The sequence below is a fragment of the Pagrus pagrus genome, assembly GCF_965226575.1.
Source record: "Pagrus pagrus genome assembly, chromosome: 11".
NCBI classification, from domain to species: Eukaryota; Metazoa; Chordata; class Actinopteri; order Spariformes; family Sparidae; genus Pagrus; species Pagrus pagrus.
This window is the reverse complement of record NC_140195.1, coordinates 5208135-5221133: the sequence shown is the minus strand read 5'-3', so window position 1 is coordinate 5221133 and position 12999 is coordinate 5208135. Positions and strand designations below refer to the sequence as shown.

General features: G+C 40.6%; 1 protein-coding gene across 1 annotated transcript; it reads right to left on the bottom strand.

The window, feature by feature from the left end:
• Window positions 1-5717: 5717 nt before the first annotated feature.
• mul1 (mitochondrial E3 ubiquitin protein ligase 1) lies at window positions 5718-12654 on the bottom strand. Its single transcript, XM_084367995.1, has 5 exons — window positions 12563-12654; window positions 10241-10383; window positions 10047-10134; window positions 9839-9959; window positions 5718-8756 (listed from the first exon to the last, which is right to left on the bottom strand). Exons 2-5 carry the CDS (start codon window positions 10358-10360, stop codon window positions 8027-8029), a joined length of 1059 nt encoding a protein of 352 aa, XP_084224121.1. The 5' UTR covers window positions 10361-10383; window positions 12563-12654; the 3' UTR covers window positions 5718-8026.
• Between the last annotated feature and the right edge of the window lie 345 nt (window positions 12655-12999).

Genomic DNA, 12999 nt, shown 5'->3' with positions numbered 1-12999 from the left:
GCCGTCCACTGGTTCCCTGTTGATGCTCGCATTTTGTCATTTGAGCCATAAATCCTTGGCACTGTTGTGGAGTATGAAGCTGAGTGCTGTGTCTCTTATTCTTGATGGCTTTTCCTTCATCCACTGAGGCTTGGGCTGTACCTCATTAGTACATCGCTTTGGACGAAGAGCGTCTGCCAAATGGCTAAATGTAAAAATGAACAACCAATTATGAAGAAACACTTTTTGCCTCACACTTCGTACAGAACATAATATATCCAATCATGTAATTCACTTCACTAACACCGTCTTCTTTAGCAGGACTCACAGTGACACATGCTGTATAATTCCACCTGGCTCAGTAGCTGATGTGATGTCAAGGTGACTTCAACTGCGCTGGGTGTATTTTCTTCACAGACCGACACAGAGCGTGCCTCATTTACAACCAAAGCTGCCATAATATGGCTCTGTGAAATCAAAGAGGGCACTAGTAATTAAGATGACAAGACACAATTAATATCATCCAGCTTTTTAGCGAGGTAAAACATGCACAGCACGAGATACAGAGATTTGTAAAGGGTGAGTGAAGGAGGAACAGAGGGAAGAGAGGGACAGAAAACAGGCGGCGGTCTGAGAAAGATGATAGCTCATTACTGCGGCGCTATTAACAATGCTTCACCCCTGCTGCATGGATCAAACAACACTCAAACAGGACCTGACATGTGCTTTGAAGAGCACACGCACAAAAGACACATGATATTTTCTGGCAGTTTATTCAAGTGCATATAGAAAGAACAAAAATAGCACGTCTGTTTATTTTCCCAAATCAGAAACGAAGGAAAATTACCCTATAAGAACATAAGGAACAGTAAACATAAGAAGCATATACTGTTGCTAAGCTACTGACTATGATAAGGCGTTCAGTTACAGGTTATTCTCTACATGAACATTATTTAGTAAAGTATGATATCTGATTAACTTACATTCCCACTACCTGAAGCAAAAACAAGGTATTTTAATTTAGATTTAGTTTGAGAAAACATCAAACTTCACAACTGTCATCAGGTTTCTTTTCCTCCCCCCCACATCTGTCCAACAGTGACTCTTCAGTGCCAATTATTCTCTCACATCTCAGCTACTTAAACTCCTCTGGCTCGCAGAAACGGAGGCTGTTGTCTAATTTGATCCGGGCCACTATATCACAGCAGTTTTAATGTGCACATAAATAGCGCACAGAGCAAACATAAGTAATTACACTGTCTGGTTCAAATCTAGTCTGGAGGAAGGTCGCGGGGTACAATGAATGAATCACGTCTCAAGTTTGGGGTGTAGGATGATTAGCAGTTCCCATGGAAACCCATCAGTGTTTCATCCAACATCTGAAGTGCTGCAGGGGAAAACGATCTCAACGGTGATCTATATTTTGCTTTGGTCCAAAGTGTCCCCTAATATGTTTTAATGTGTTACTGTTATTACTGGCTCACTGACTGTGTTTGTTTAACAATAGCTTTACAATGGATAATGGGTTGTTTCACATGAGGCACATTAACACAACATATGAAATATAAAAAGTCAGTATTCGTCCTGTGTCTGGGTGTGTGCAGGCCGTTGCAGGAAGCTGAACGGTGTCTGTTAGTGATCAATGTGCCAACACGATGATGGCACACTTTGTGAACATTACACCTGCTAAACAATCACCGAAAAATGCAAATTCAGTCATTGTCTTTTAAGCCTCATGCCGATGGAAAGTCAAGTGAAGTTTCATAAATCATTTCTGAAGCCTCACAGCAAAACAACATTGCAGCATTCTCCTAAAATAACTAAAGTAGATGAAAAAAAAACTAAACTAAATGTAAAGTGGCTCCATACAGCTCGTTTGGCCGAAGCTCGGAGATCTATTCATTTGAAAAGTCATTATTTACAACCTTCACTGTAGCTGCTAAGCTAAATGTGGTTGAATGAGCTGCGCTTCCGGAGACTTGGATCACACAGGATGAGATTGGTTTCGGTTGTATTTATTTACTTCAGCTGTTTCGGATAATGCTGCAACGGCCATGCAACTACTTTAGACTTTTAGTTTAGCAGCTACAGTGACGATTTCAGCTTTACAAAGGGGGTAACTAATGTCTTTTCAAATAAAGAAGATCAGGTGTCCCCATCATTCAGTTGTTTAGGAGAATGCCGCGATGCAGTTTTGCTGTGAAGCTCCAGAAATGACTACGAAACTTCACCCGACTTTCCATCAGCATGGGGGAGGGGAGCAGATCAGGACTGAATCATCACTTTTGGTCGGACTCATCGTGTCGTTACATCCTGCATGTTTCCACTCGATGAAACTTCTGCTTCACTACATTTCAGAGGGAAATGCATATATTTGAAAGCTACGCTATATACCCAACAATATACACGTTAAAAGGGGCTCTGTGGCACTTTTGTGTCGTAACGTTAGCTACTGTTGCTCTCTGTTAGCTGAGCAGAGGGAAAGTCAAATCCTTCAGACTGTTGCAAATAATCAGACCCTTCACAAAGAAGTCCACAGTCCAGCAGCATTAAACAACTTCAACAAACCTGACACAGGCTTGTGTAGGCAACCGAGAGAGACGTGGAAAGAATCCGTTCACATAAGGCCAATAAAAAAGTGATTTCTGCATGTGAACGTCTACAAATTGTTACATAGAGCCCCTTTAATGCATTAGTAGTATGATATAAGATAACACTGAGAGGGTCCACTGTGGTATTCGTGGCAATTCTCACTAAATAAAAGATTCATCCAACATCGGCTACAAAGAGGAAGTATGGGTGCCCTCCCGAGGACTCTCATGTTGAAGTGGAATTACTTCATTAACCGTGTGTCCTTTTTCACTGCAACATTGCTGTGTGCCGAGCTCACATGGACCAGAACTGTATTCCTTTTATTGAGAGACACTCAGATGTTTCTTTTGAACAGAGTGCTGCTGCAGCGCCTGGAGCCTAATTGAATCGAAAAAAAATCAATCCACCACATTGTCATCTAAAACCAATTCTGCGATAAAGAAGAGAACAACCGAAAAGGATTCAAGGGTGCCACTCTCTAATAAGGCAACCTTTACAGAGCTTTATTAGCGAGCAGGCACCAATTCCAGCGTTTCTTACAGAATAAAATAACTCTCGTGAGCTTTGAGCGCAGCGGAAAATGAAATACAATATGAAGAATTAGTCGGGATAAAGACGTTTAATCCGTATAAGCCGCCTCCGGTGCCTTTCCCATCGCAGTTAATTAAATTACAGCGCTGAATTGGAGTGAATCATACATTTATATCGGTGCATTTTGACCAAAATGAAACCAACAATGTATATATTCCTCACATTTACAATTACATTATCATTCATTTGCAGATTTAGCAGCCAGTCTCCATGGTTTGTTTGTGGGAGCAGATTACGCGGTATTCCCATGTGCTCTTCAGATCAATGTCTCGTCTGAGGTGTTATTAGCCTCTTCAATCTTATCTTTGCGAGTGCATATCTGATGTTCAAGTTGCCTCGAGCGTCACGACAGATTGCTGTTTGAATTGTGAGGATTTTAATCAAGGGCCAATTGGTGCCTTTGCAGTAAAACGTGGTGCATCATTTCTTTCTAATTTGCAAACTGCGATCACTGGAGAGTAAATCCTGCACGGTAAACATCTCAGCGCCGTCATTGAGCCTGGCGTATGGCTCTTACTGAGCAGTTCTTGCGTAGTCCTTGTGCGGCATTGAAATTCAAAACTCTTAAGTGGGGGAATAATAGAGGGAATGTCTTTGATGGTTCACTCACTGGCAATACAGTGACAGCTCCTGCTGATGAAAGCACTGCTGGACTAGATTCAAGGGTTTCCATGGTGTTGGACCGGAGCTGCTGCTTTCATGTTCGGTGCACAATGAGAAAGAGTTTTGTTAAAGCCTGACGAGCGGTTGGACAAGTGAGATCTTCTGCTAACGTCGCTTAAGTCAAAGTGCACGGTGAACATCTGGTAACAAAGAGTTGAAAGATGAGGCGTTCCAACAAAATGGAAAAAAAAAATGTTAAAACAAGACAAGAGTCACCGTGAATGAATGTTCAAGCACAGCTGAGTGTTTCATGGTTGCAGAGTTGGTTGTGTGAGTGCACTGACAATAAAATGCCGCATTTAATCTTATTGAATGACGGGCTTTGGCTGTCCAGACCTTCATATTTGTTTGGTTTAACTTCGATTCATTTGGAGCTTTCTTCACGGTTGTCATTATGAGTTAGATGTTGACATGAACGTTATTTACAAGATGGAATCTCGGGCTCCCGATAACGCCGATATGGCACGAGTTTGGCATCAAGCGCAGTTAAGGCCCCGGGGCTTTGAGCGACTGCTAATCAGCTTGCAAACATGCTCACAATTACATTGTCACCGTGCTGCACTGAGAAGTGCAGGAGAGCTCGCTGTGGGGAAAAAGCCTGATTCCCCCCGTGGCCATAGCTGCTCCTAAACAATAGGCCTCAATGAACAGGCCTTAGTGTGGATTATAATGGCAGTTTGGTATTGTATGTTTTTACTGGGTGCTGTTTCTGGAATACTGTCTCGTCTGACGGGTACGGTGTTGTGAAAAAGTCTCAATCTATAAATAACAAAGTCTATCTTTAGCAGGTATGTGTACAAAGTTAAATATCTTAGTTTAGCATGCTAACATTTGCTAATCAGCACAAAGTACAGCTGAGGCAGATGAGAGTTACAACAGCAAACATTAGAGGAGTGTTATGAGACCCATGCTGCACATTTCTTCAGTAAAAGGTTTCAATTTCTCGTAACACTTTCTGTGATTGATGCTAAATCCAAGAACAGGCTTCATCGTGTGGTAGAGGATTGCTGAATGACAGAATAATGGATCCCAAACCAAAGAAAAGCAGCAAGTGGATGTACTTCAGGGTGTCCATGATGAGGCTTTTAGTGCCATCAATTCACTTCTTCCAACAGACAGGAGTGTGAAAATACTCTCTCTGCTTGATTACACTGTATATTTGACATTTAGCTCAGGTTCCTTCAGAGGCTGACCCGAATCAACTCACTCCTGGAGAAACAGAGCTCTGCAGGGCAAGCTGCTGAATACTAATGTCATGGTAATGCCAAAGTCCCAATGTAATGTTAAATAATACATCTGGGGTGTTGTGGCATAATGTGGGCTGATAAAATGGGGACTTTTTTCTTTGTGAGAATAATTTGAAAGTATAAAGGACATTCTTGTGTGCTCACACCGTTTTAATACGACCTCCTCTGGAGACAGATATGCATCCCCGCTGACTTTAAATTGAATCGTGCCGGAGCATTTTTCAAGCCTCTACTCTGGCTCCATCGTTTGCTTTTCACTTGTCACACTAAAAATGAGATCGATTTCCTAAAAAAAAAAGAAAAGAAAGAAAAAGGTTTCATTCTTTGCTCACTGGCTTAAAATGAAAAGTGAAACAAAAGATTATGCCAGAACATAAAATATTACTTCCTGGCCAAAGCCACCATGGAAAATGAGTCTTTTATTATGAATACATTTAATGAATGTATACGTTTAAGCTACGTTGTTCATGTATGTGAATGACTACACACTTATTTAGAATACTACAATATATATGTTGTATGTGAACTCTTTCATCATTACATATACATTATGTGTACTCGCTGGATGGTGGAGGAAATTAACATGATTAATCTTTCTTATAGAAAATGCTTCGCTATTTCGCTGTCTTGCACAATGACAATAAAGAATCTTGAATCAATTTATTGATTTTTATGCCACTGAAACAAAGCAAAACCGAGCTTTTCATTCAGGGCCTTGAATTTTTCTTTTTCAATTAAAAAAAACAACAACAGGTGTTTAAAAAACAGCTCCTATTTTCACGCTCTCCGATTCCTGAATCCTGATTTTCCTCACAGGCAGACATCTCCCTCTCCTGGCAGAAACCTCCATCGTCTACAAATCAAGCTCTCTTTTGTGTCTTAAAACATCTTTAAGTAATTCAGTTTCTCCACATTGCATTTGTCTTTATTGAAGTTTCAGTTGCAAACAGACAATGAGCTGATTTGTTTTCATTGATGTCCCAGGATCAGCAGGTTCAAAGTGCAACACTCGGCGGCTGTGGTGGTGCAGAGGTGACTCTTAAACATGTTTTTGCCGCTCCCCCGTGTGTCCTCTAGCTGAATGTCTGTACAGTGTGAGCAGCTGCTGCAGATCAGGCACCCGGAGGAAAAATAAAAAACAAAACAAAAAACAGGGCAAGGTCGGCGTGCTCCCTCTCTCCAGGACAACCCGCCAAAATCTTGTACAATCATCCCCTCCTCCGCCTCACACAGGCACCTCAAACACAACCTTAAATGAACCGCAAGGTTTCACCGCAGCTAAATCCAAACTTAAGACAACAAAGGATCTTCAGGGAGACTGAACAGGCTGATAAAGACTGAGAACAAGATGGACTCCATTTCAAAAAGGCATCTTGGGTTTAAAATCCATCTTAGCTTACGAGTTTCCCCTAAAGTCTTGTGACTGAAGACGTTCTTAGAAATTATCGTAAAGAGTGAAGGCCGAGAGTGTGTTAGTGTAAGAAGCTGCACAACGTACAGGGAGGACTGAAAAGGATGTTTCATTGAGGTTTCATATACGACTTGCTGAGGGACGACAGCAACTGCAGGAGAAGATAAATGCTTCTCTTGTCTTTGTATGAGGTTCATGGATGTGTACACGGTCCTAGACCATAAATGTAATTAACTAAATTAAATCCTGACAGCTGACACTTTCTGTGAGGTGACATTTGACACAAAATGAGTGCTCATTTGACAGTTTCTATCTTTATCCTCCTCCTCTTCTCTGTTTTGCCTGTTATATCTCTTCTAGCTGACATTTTCTGCTGTCAAATGTTCAGTTTCCATCCCTTGTTGTTGCTGTTATAATTATGGGGCATATGTTGTTTGCCACATGCTTACATATAGCAATTATGACTGAGTGACATTCCTGACAAATAATCTTAATTCAAACAGGAGCAACACTGATCAAATTTTTACTTTCCTTAACTTATTTCCATCCAGACGACAACAAGATAAAAGCTGCACATTAATCTCTGCCTTCATACTGAATGATGCCGAGTGTAATCCATTTCTAATCACGTCATTTACAGCAGCTTTGTAAAGTAACTGATGTACAATATTCTTAAAATATACCAACACTTAGTGACACTTAAATGCATCGTGTTACATTACGTGAAAACATGTAATTGCTGCTCTGAGCGTGTAAAAATGTAATAAATATTCTTGGTAAATGCTCGTAAGTTTGAAGATTGATCGTCGTTGGGATACAGGACCGATATTTGTCGGCGTCTGAGTCGGGAGGAATCTAATTTTCTCTGTCAAGATGAAAGAAGGGATTTCATTTTGTCTGTTTATACAGGTTCAAATTTGATTTGACAGCATCGTGATTCAGCACAGAAACCTGCTATTCATCTGTAAGAGTGACTGAAAGCAGAAAGCTGAGGGTTTCCCACTCGAGTCCAGGTGATTTGCAGCATTCAACACTGTTGTGACAGCGATGATAAGCGCAGATTACGAAGCCGTCTTTCACTTAAAATTATCAGTCACATTTTTTTGTTGTTGTCATTTTCGACTCTAAAGCAGAACTATTTTTGTTAGCGATAAATCTGGAAATAATGTTTCTGATTGATCCTTTGACCTGTGCAATGTCGATCGTACCTTCCCACATCCAAAGGTGGCGTCCTCAAATGTGTTCAAACACAAAGATAATCAGTTTACAATGATAAAAAAACAAAACAGAGAAAAACAGCAAATCCTTTCACATCTGAGAATCTGGAGCCAGAAAATATTTGTGTTTTCTTTCACAAAAAAAATGGGAATTTTGATTTAACTGCAGAATGATCCAGCACAAATATCTTCTATTTATCTATTAGAGTGAGTAAAAGCCAAAAAAAGTGCAACAAAATGTACCGACAATACCCTTTTCAAGTCTGAACAGGCAGCTTTTGACTGACATAAATCCAGTGTTACTGTGACTGATGTGTATTTCCACATTAGCTGTTGTAAAGAGGCACCACCCGGTCTATAGTCGCCCTGCAGATGGGGCATTTCTTTGGCTCTGGCAGGGCGTCGTAGCACGGACCGCAGGCACACACGTGACCGCACTCTAGAAACACGCAGGAGCGCTCCCGGCTCAGGCACACAGTACAGCTGGTGGGCGACACGCTGCTCTCCTCCAGGTTGAGTTCACGCATGCGTTTCTTCTGCTGCTCCTTGAACTCCTCCAGCATGCTCCTCTCCCTCTTGCTCTGTCTGTGGTGAACGTATCGCTTCCACAGGATGAAGATGAGCATGGAGCAGGCGGCGACGCCGAAGACGACCGTCAGGATCCGCCACAGTCTGACGCTGTTCCCCTGCTTCCTGAGAAGAGCGTCGTAGTCCAGCCGAGTGAGGAAGTACTGGAAGCCCTGTTTGGGAGGTTGGATCTTGATCAGGTTGTTGTCCAGGACCAGCTCTCCCACACCCGTGATGCTGTCCCCCAGCCGCAGCATCTCCTCAGTCTCGTGGATGCCCTTGGGTCGCTCACCGCTGATGAAGTGGCCGATGACGTTGGACAAGGACTGGACCGTGGGGTGGAAGTTCTCATAAGTGGTCTCCAGGTCCAACTCGGCGGCGTCTAGTGGACGTATGACCCGCACTGCGACAGCGATGTCGTCATCATGAGACCCGAGGGAGAATGGAACGGTGTTGGTGCGCTGGTGGATGACTTTCTCTGTGTTGTTCCTGTTTATAAAATGTCACAGATATTAATGTTTTGTTTAGGGCTGAAAATAATGTTTTCATTCACTTGCAAAGGAATGATGCATGAATCTAGATGGAAAAACAAATCTGGTGGATTTAGGTGGCGTGAGTGAGTATAAATATATATATTAGATTGGCTTGATTGAATTAAAGGGGACGGTTGGGCTTTGGTGGAGGTATGCAATCTACTGAGAGCCATTGTAGTTTTTTAGTACTAGCTTGGTCAATATAATGCCCATCGCAGCTTTCATGACTTTAAGATAACATCTTCAAATGTTTGGTTTTGTCCGACCATCAGTCCAAAATAATGTTATATTCAGTTTGCAACGGTATAAAAATGGATAAAACCTGAAAATCCTCATATTTAAAGGAGCGGGAACAATCATCATTTGGCATTTTTGTTAAGAAAATTGTTAAATTGTTATAAAAAATAATGGCTGATCAGTTTTCTGTTGATCTTTTCAGCTCTAGTTCTGTTAGATTACGTCTGTCACTTTTAAGACCAACTGAAGTCACACATAGTCGTCTCTAATTGCATTTTATTTTAAAAAGGAAGACAGTCTTGGTGAAATGTAAATAACACTCCACTCCTCAGCAGCTGGAGGGGCGTGTCGCTGTCTGACTTAAAACAAATAATCACACCAGCATCTAAACAAACAGGAGTGACACATGCGAGGATGTTTACATTGTGTTTAATGTGCAACAGCTCAGCAGCTAATTAGTTATTTTGCTGGCAAAGTGACAAATCCTGCAGTGCACTTATCACCTGCGAATATTTGTTTGGTTGTTTGTTAAACAAGCTCAGTTGCAGACCGAGACCTGTTCATGTTAGTAAGATGGATACGAAGGAGAACGGAGGCTTAAGTGGGTTCTGTTCAAAGTCTGTGGCTCTTCTGTTGTTTACCAAATCACAGGATGTGACTTACAGAGCAGATTCTGTATTTATGCTGCTGCAGACGACGGATCAATTTCAGTTGGGTAAGCTTAAGTTTCCACATGCCTCCTTAAAGTATACTTTACTGAGAATATGATATTTCACTTCCTAAGTCCTCTCTGTGACTTACCAGAGATGAGTGGTGCGATTCCACACCATCTTTTCTTCCTTCAGGGTCAGTCTTTCAATCACACCTTTGCAGTTATCCACAAATTGGCTGCTCAGAGTTTCCTTCACAGATCTTACCACACCTGCAGAGAGCAATGAAAGAGACGCTGTGTAAAAATATACTCAAAACCCCAGTAACTTCATTAAAGGCTTCCGAGGTAGCATCACACCTTCTATGACGGCATATGGGACGCATCGTCCGGGAGTTTCAGACAGTATGTTTTTCAGCTCCTGGTCGATTGAGACTTTCTTGGCTTCCTGTGGAAACACGTACATCAGATTAACAAATGGAACATTACAGGTAATAAATTCACACGCCACTGACATTCACATGACAGCGAGCCTGTGCTGAAATGAGTCTGACCTTTAATCTGGCAACTGTCGTCGCTCTGCTCCGGTAAATGGAGTAGAAGAGTGCCGTCAGGGCCGAGCTGGTGGCTAAAACCACAAGCTGGGCTGTTGAGGGTTTCCCACTGGAGTCCATCCTGTGATGTGCAGCATCCAGAGCTGTTGTGACAATTATGAGCACAGATTAAGAGGCTGCATTTCCCTTGAAACTGTATGTTTGTTGTGGTGTACAACGTTAGGATGCTTTGCTTTAATATTGTCGTTTTCTGCAACGTTCTACTTCCACTCGAGAGCTGAATTACTTTCATTAGTTTAATCTGATTGGTGGTCTTTGAAACACAGAGACGACAGACAAACACAGACACACAGTAAAACGATATAGAACAGAGAAAAGAAGCAAATCCTCACATCTGAGAAGCTGGAACCAGAAAATGTCTGGGTTTTGGTAACACTTTACAATAAACTCTTAATATAAATGTTAAATATAATCGCTAATCAAGCTTTTGTTCATAATTATTTGACTGTTGAACAATTAAATGCATCGTAAATCATTCATTAAGCAATTGTAAGGGTTCATTAACATCAGTTGCAACAAAATTTAATTGACTATATATTTACCAATTATTGATGGTGGTCATTATACAAGTGGCACCTGGATTTTGTTCACTGTTGAAAACAATGGCTAAAAAGATTACTTCCCAGGGAAATATTGTACATTTTAGTGAGCTACATAAAAATTGATCATCAAATCATGAATTAAGAATTTTACATAATATTAGCTTGTAAAACACGATACACTGTTGATGATAAAACCCCTTAAACGTGTACTACTTGAAATTAGTTATGGGATACAGTGATATGGGTGCATATATGCATTAGGGGAGTAATGATACATCGATGCGGATCGATATATCGATTCGATGATCAACAATCCAATAGCATTGATGCAAAGAGCAAAACATCAATTCATATTGCCGCCATCGTTAAGATACGTCTTTATTTTGAAAGTCCCATGGCACGTCTGCGTCACCGTTTCCATCCATGCGCAACTCCTGTCTCAACAGTGCTTTCTTTTTATTGAAAATAACAGATTGTTTTCCATTTAAAGGTCTGGAACCATTGTTACAATAATATTTCCACTGAAGAGTTCAGCAATAAGAGAGTCAAATCGTATTTTAGTTGCTTTTTGTGAGTTGATATAAATGTTACCGATTGTGTTAAACAGGCATATGACATCATCTCATATCGATCGCAGGCCCCTGTATCCAATCGAAATCGAATCGTGGCAGACTTTGTGACATCTGCAAATATCGTATCGCTGTCCAAAGAATCGATATAATATCGAATCGTGATGAAACTTGCCATTTACACCCCTGATGTTTACGTGCATGGATATGCAACAAAAGTCAAATGAAATGTGTCGCATCATTTTTGGGGACCAAAAATATTCACAAAACACAAAATGAAAAAATTCTGATATGTCACAAAATAAACAATCAAGTGAAACACTAAAATATCCTAATATCCCAAACTACTTTTGAGAAATGTATGTTAATAAACGAAACATTCAAATAATAATTATAGTAATCCAAGTCTACATGATTAGTACTTTCGCTTTTGATTCTTGAGGTATATTTCGCTGATACTTCTCTACTTTTAACCTTAGCAAATAATAATAATAATAATAATAATGACAATAATGGTGGTTTTTCATTGTGGTATTCATACTTTCACTTTAATAAATGGTTTGGACGTTTCTTCCACCACTGAACAAACATTTGTGACAACACAAAGTGATTTCAGACAGACTGTAAATGAGCCCAGAGGGACTGAGCTGGCTGTTGTTTTCAGCTCAATGACGGGAAAAGACTAATTAGACTGAATCCCAAAACACAGCAGTTAGCTTGAAGCCTGTGTGATAAAACAGCCACCATTTTGCTGGATATGGCTTCTGTGATATCAGCCACGACCTTCTTCTACATCTATACTGACAGGGTTTGATTACCTCCTTGTGACACGATTAGACGCCACGTTAACCCAAAATAACAGCTAACAGCTATTTATATCACGACTTTGACTATTGTATTATCCTCTCTTACATCATGCTTTGTGTATATCTTTGTCTTTAAATCCCTAAAACGCTTGTTAGCGAGCAAACTAGCTCGCAGTGTCACCCACTTCCAAATTGAGCTCACTAGCTAGCAGTTTTTAGCCGTTTGCTAGCTAGCCAGGCTCAAGCTACGTTCACATGATTTAACCAGCAGTTTTAAAGAAACTGAAGCTGTAATGATACTAAGCGATGTATTCAGGAATAACGTGTAGGAGTTTGGTGACAAACCTGTATTTATGTTGGTCCCCTTGTCAACAGGGCTTCAACAACAGCTGCAGGTCTCCACAGTTCAAAATAAATGTCAGGGAAGTGCAGTACTCCTCCCCGCCAGCAGGTGTCGCTGCAGAATCATTTATGGCAGAGAGAGACCTTTCAAAAGAAAAGCACAGGTGTAAATCATACAGATGATGATGATAATAATAAGAATATGAATAATGATATGATTAATTACATTTTATAATAATAACTATTTATAGAGACATTAAAAAACAGAGTTTACAAAGTGCTCTTCCCTTTGGATTTTAGACTTTGTCATATTTTATATTCATATTTTAATGAAAAATCATATTTTTTCTAACTAGGTTCGCTGTATAGTCATCAGTTTTTCTTCAATAGCTTTCAGGTCATGTGATGCATTCACTCAAAATCAATGCCGAAATGTCTCC

What these genes read in the sequence shown, in the direction of transcription:
- mul1 (XM_084367995.1), bottom strand. Translation starts at nt 10,360, where the DNA reads ATGGACTCCAGTGGGAAACCCTCAACAGCCCAGCTTGTGGTTTTAGCC. An exon ending in CGACAGTTGCCAGATTAAAG is followed by an intron (nt 10,135 to 10,240) that starts GTCAGACTCATT and finishes GTGTTTCCACAG; the next exon opens with GAAGCCAAGAAAGTCTCAAT. An exon ending in CCCATATGCCGTCATAGAAG is followed by an intron (nt 9,960 to 10,046) that starts GTGTGATGCTAC and finishes TGCTCTCTGCAG; the next exon opens with GTGTGGTAAGATCTGTGAAG.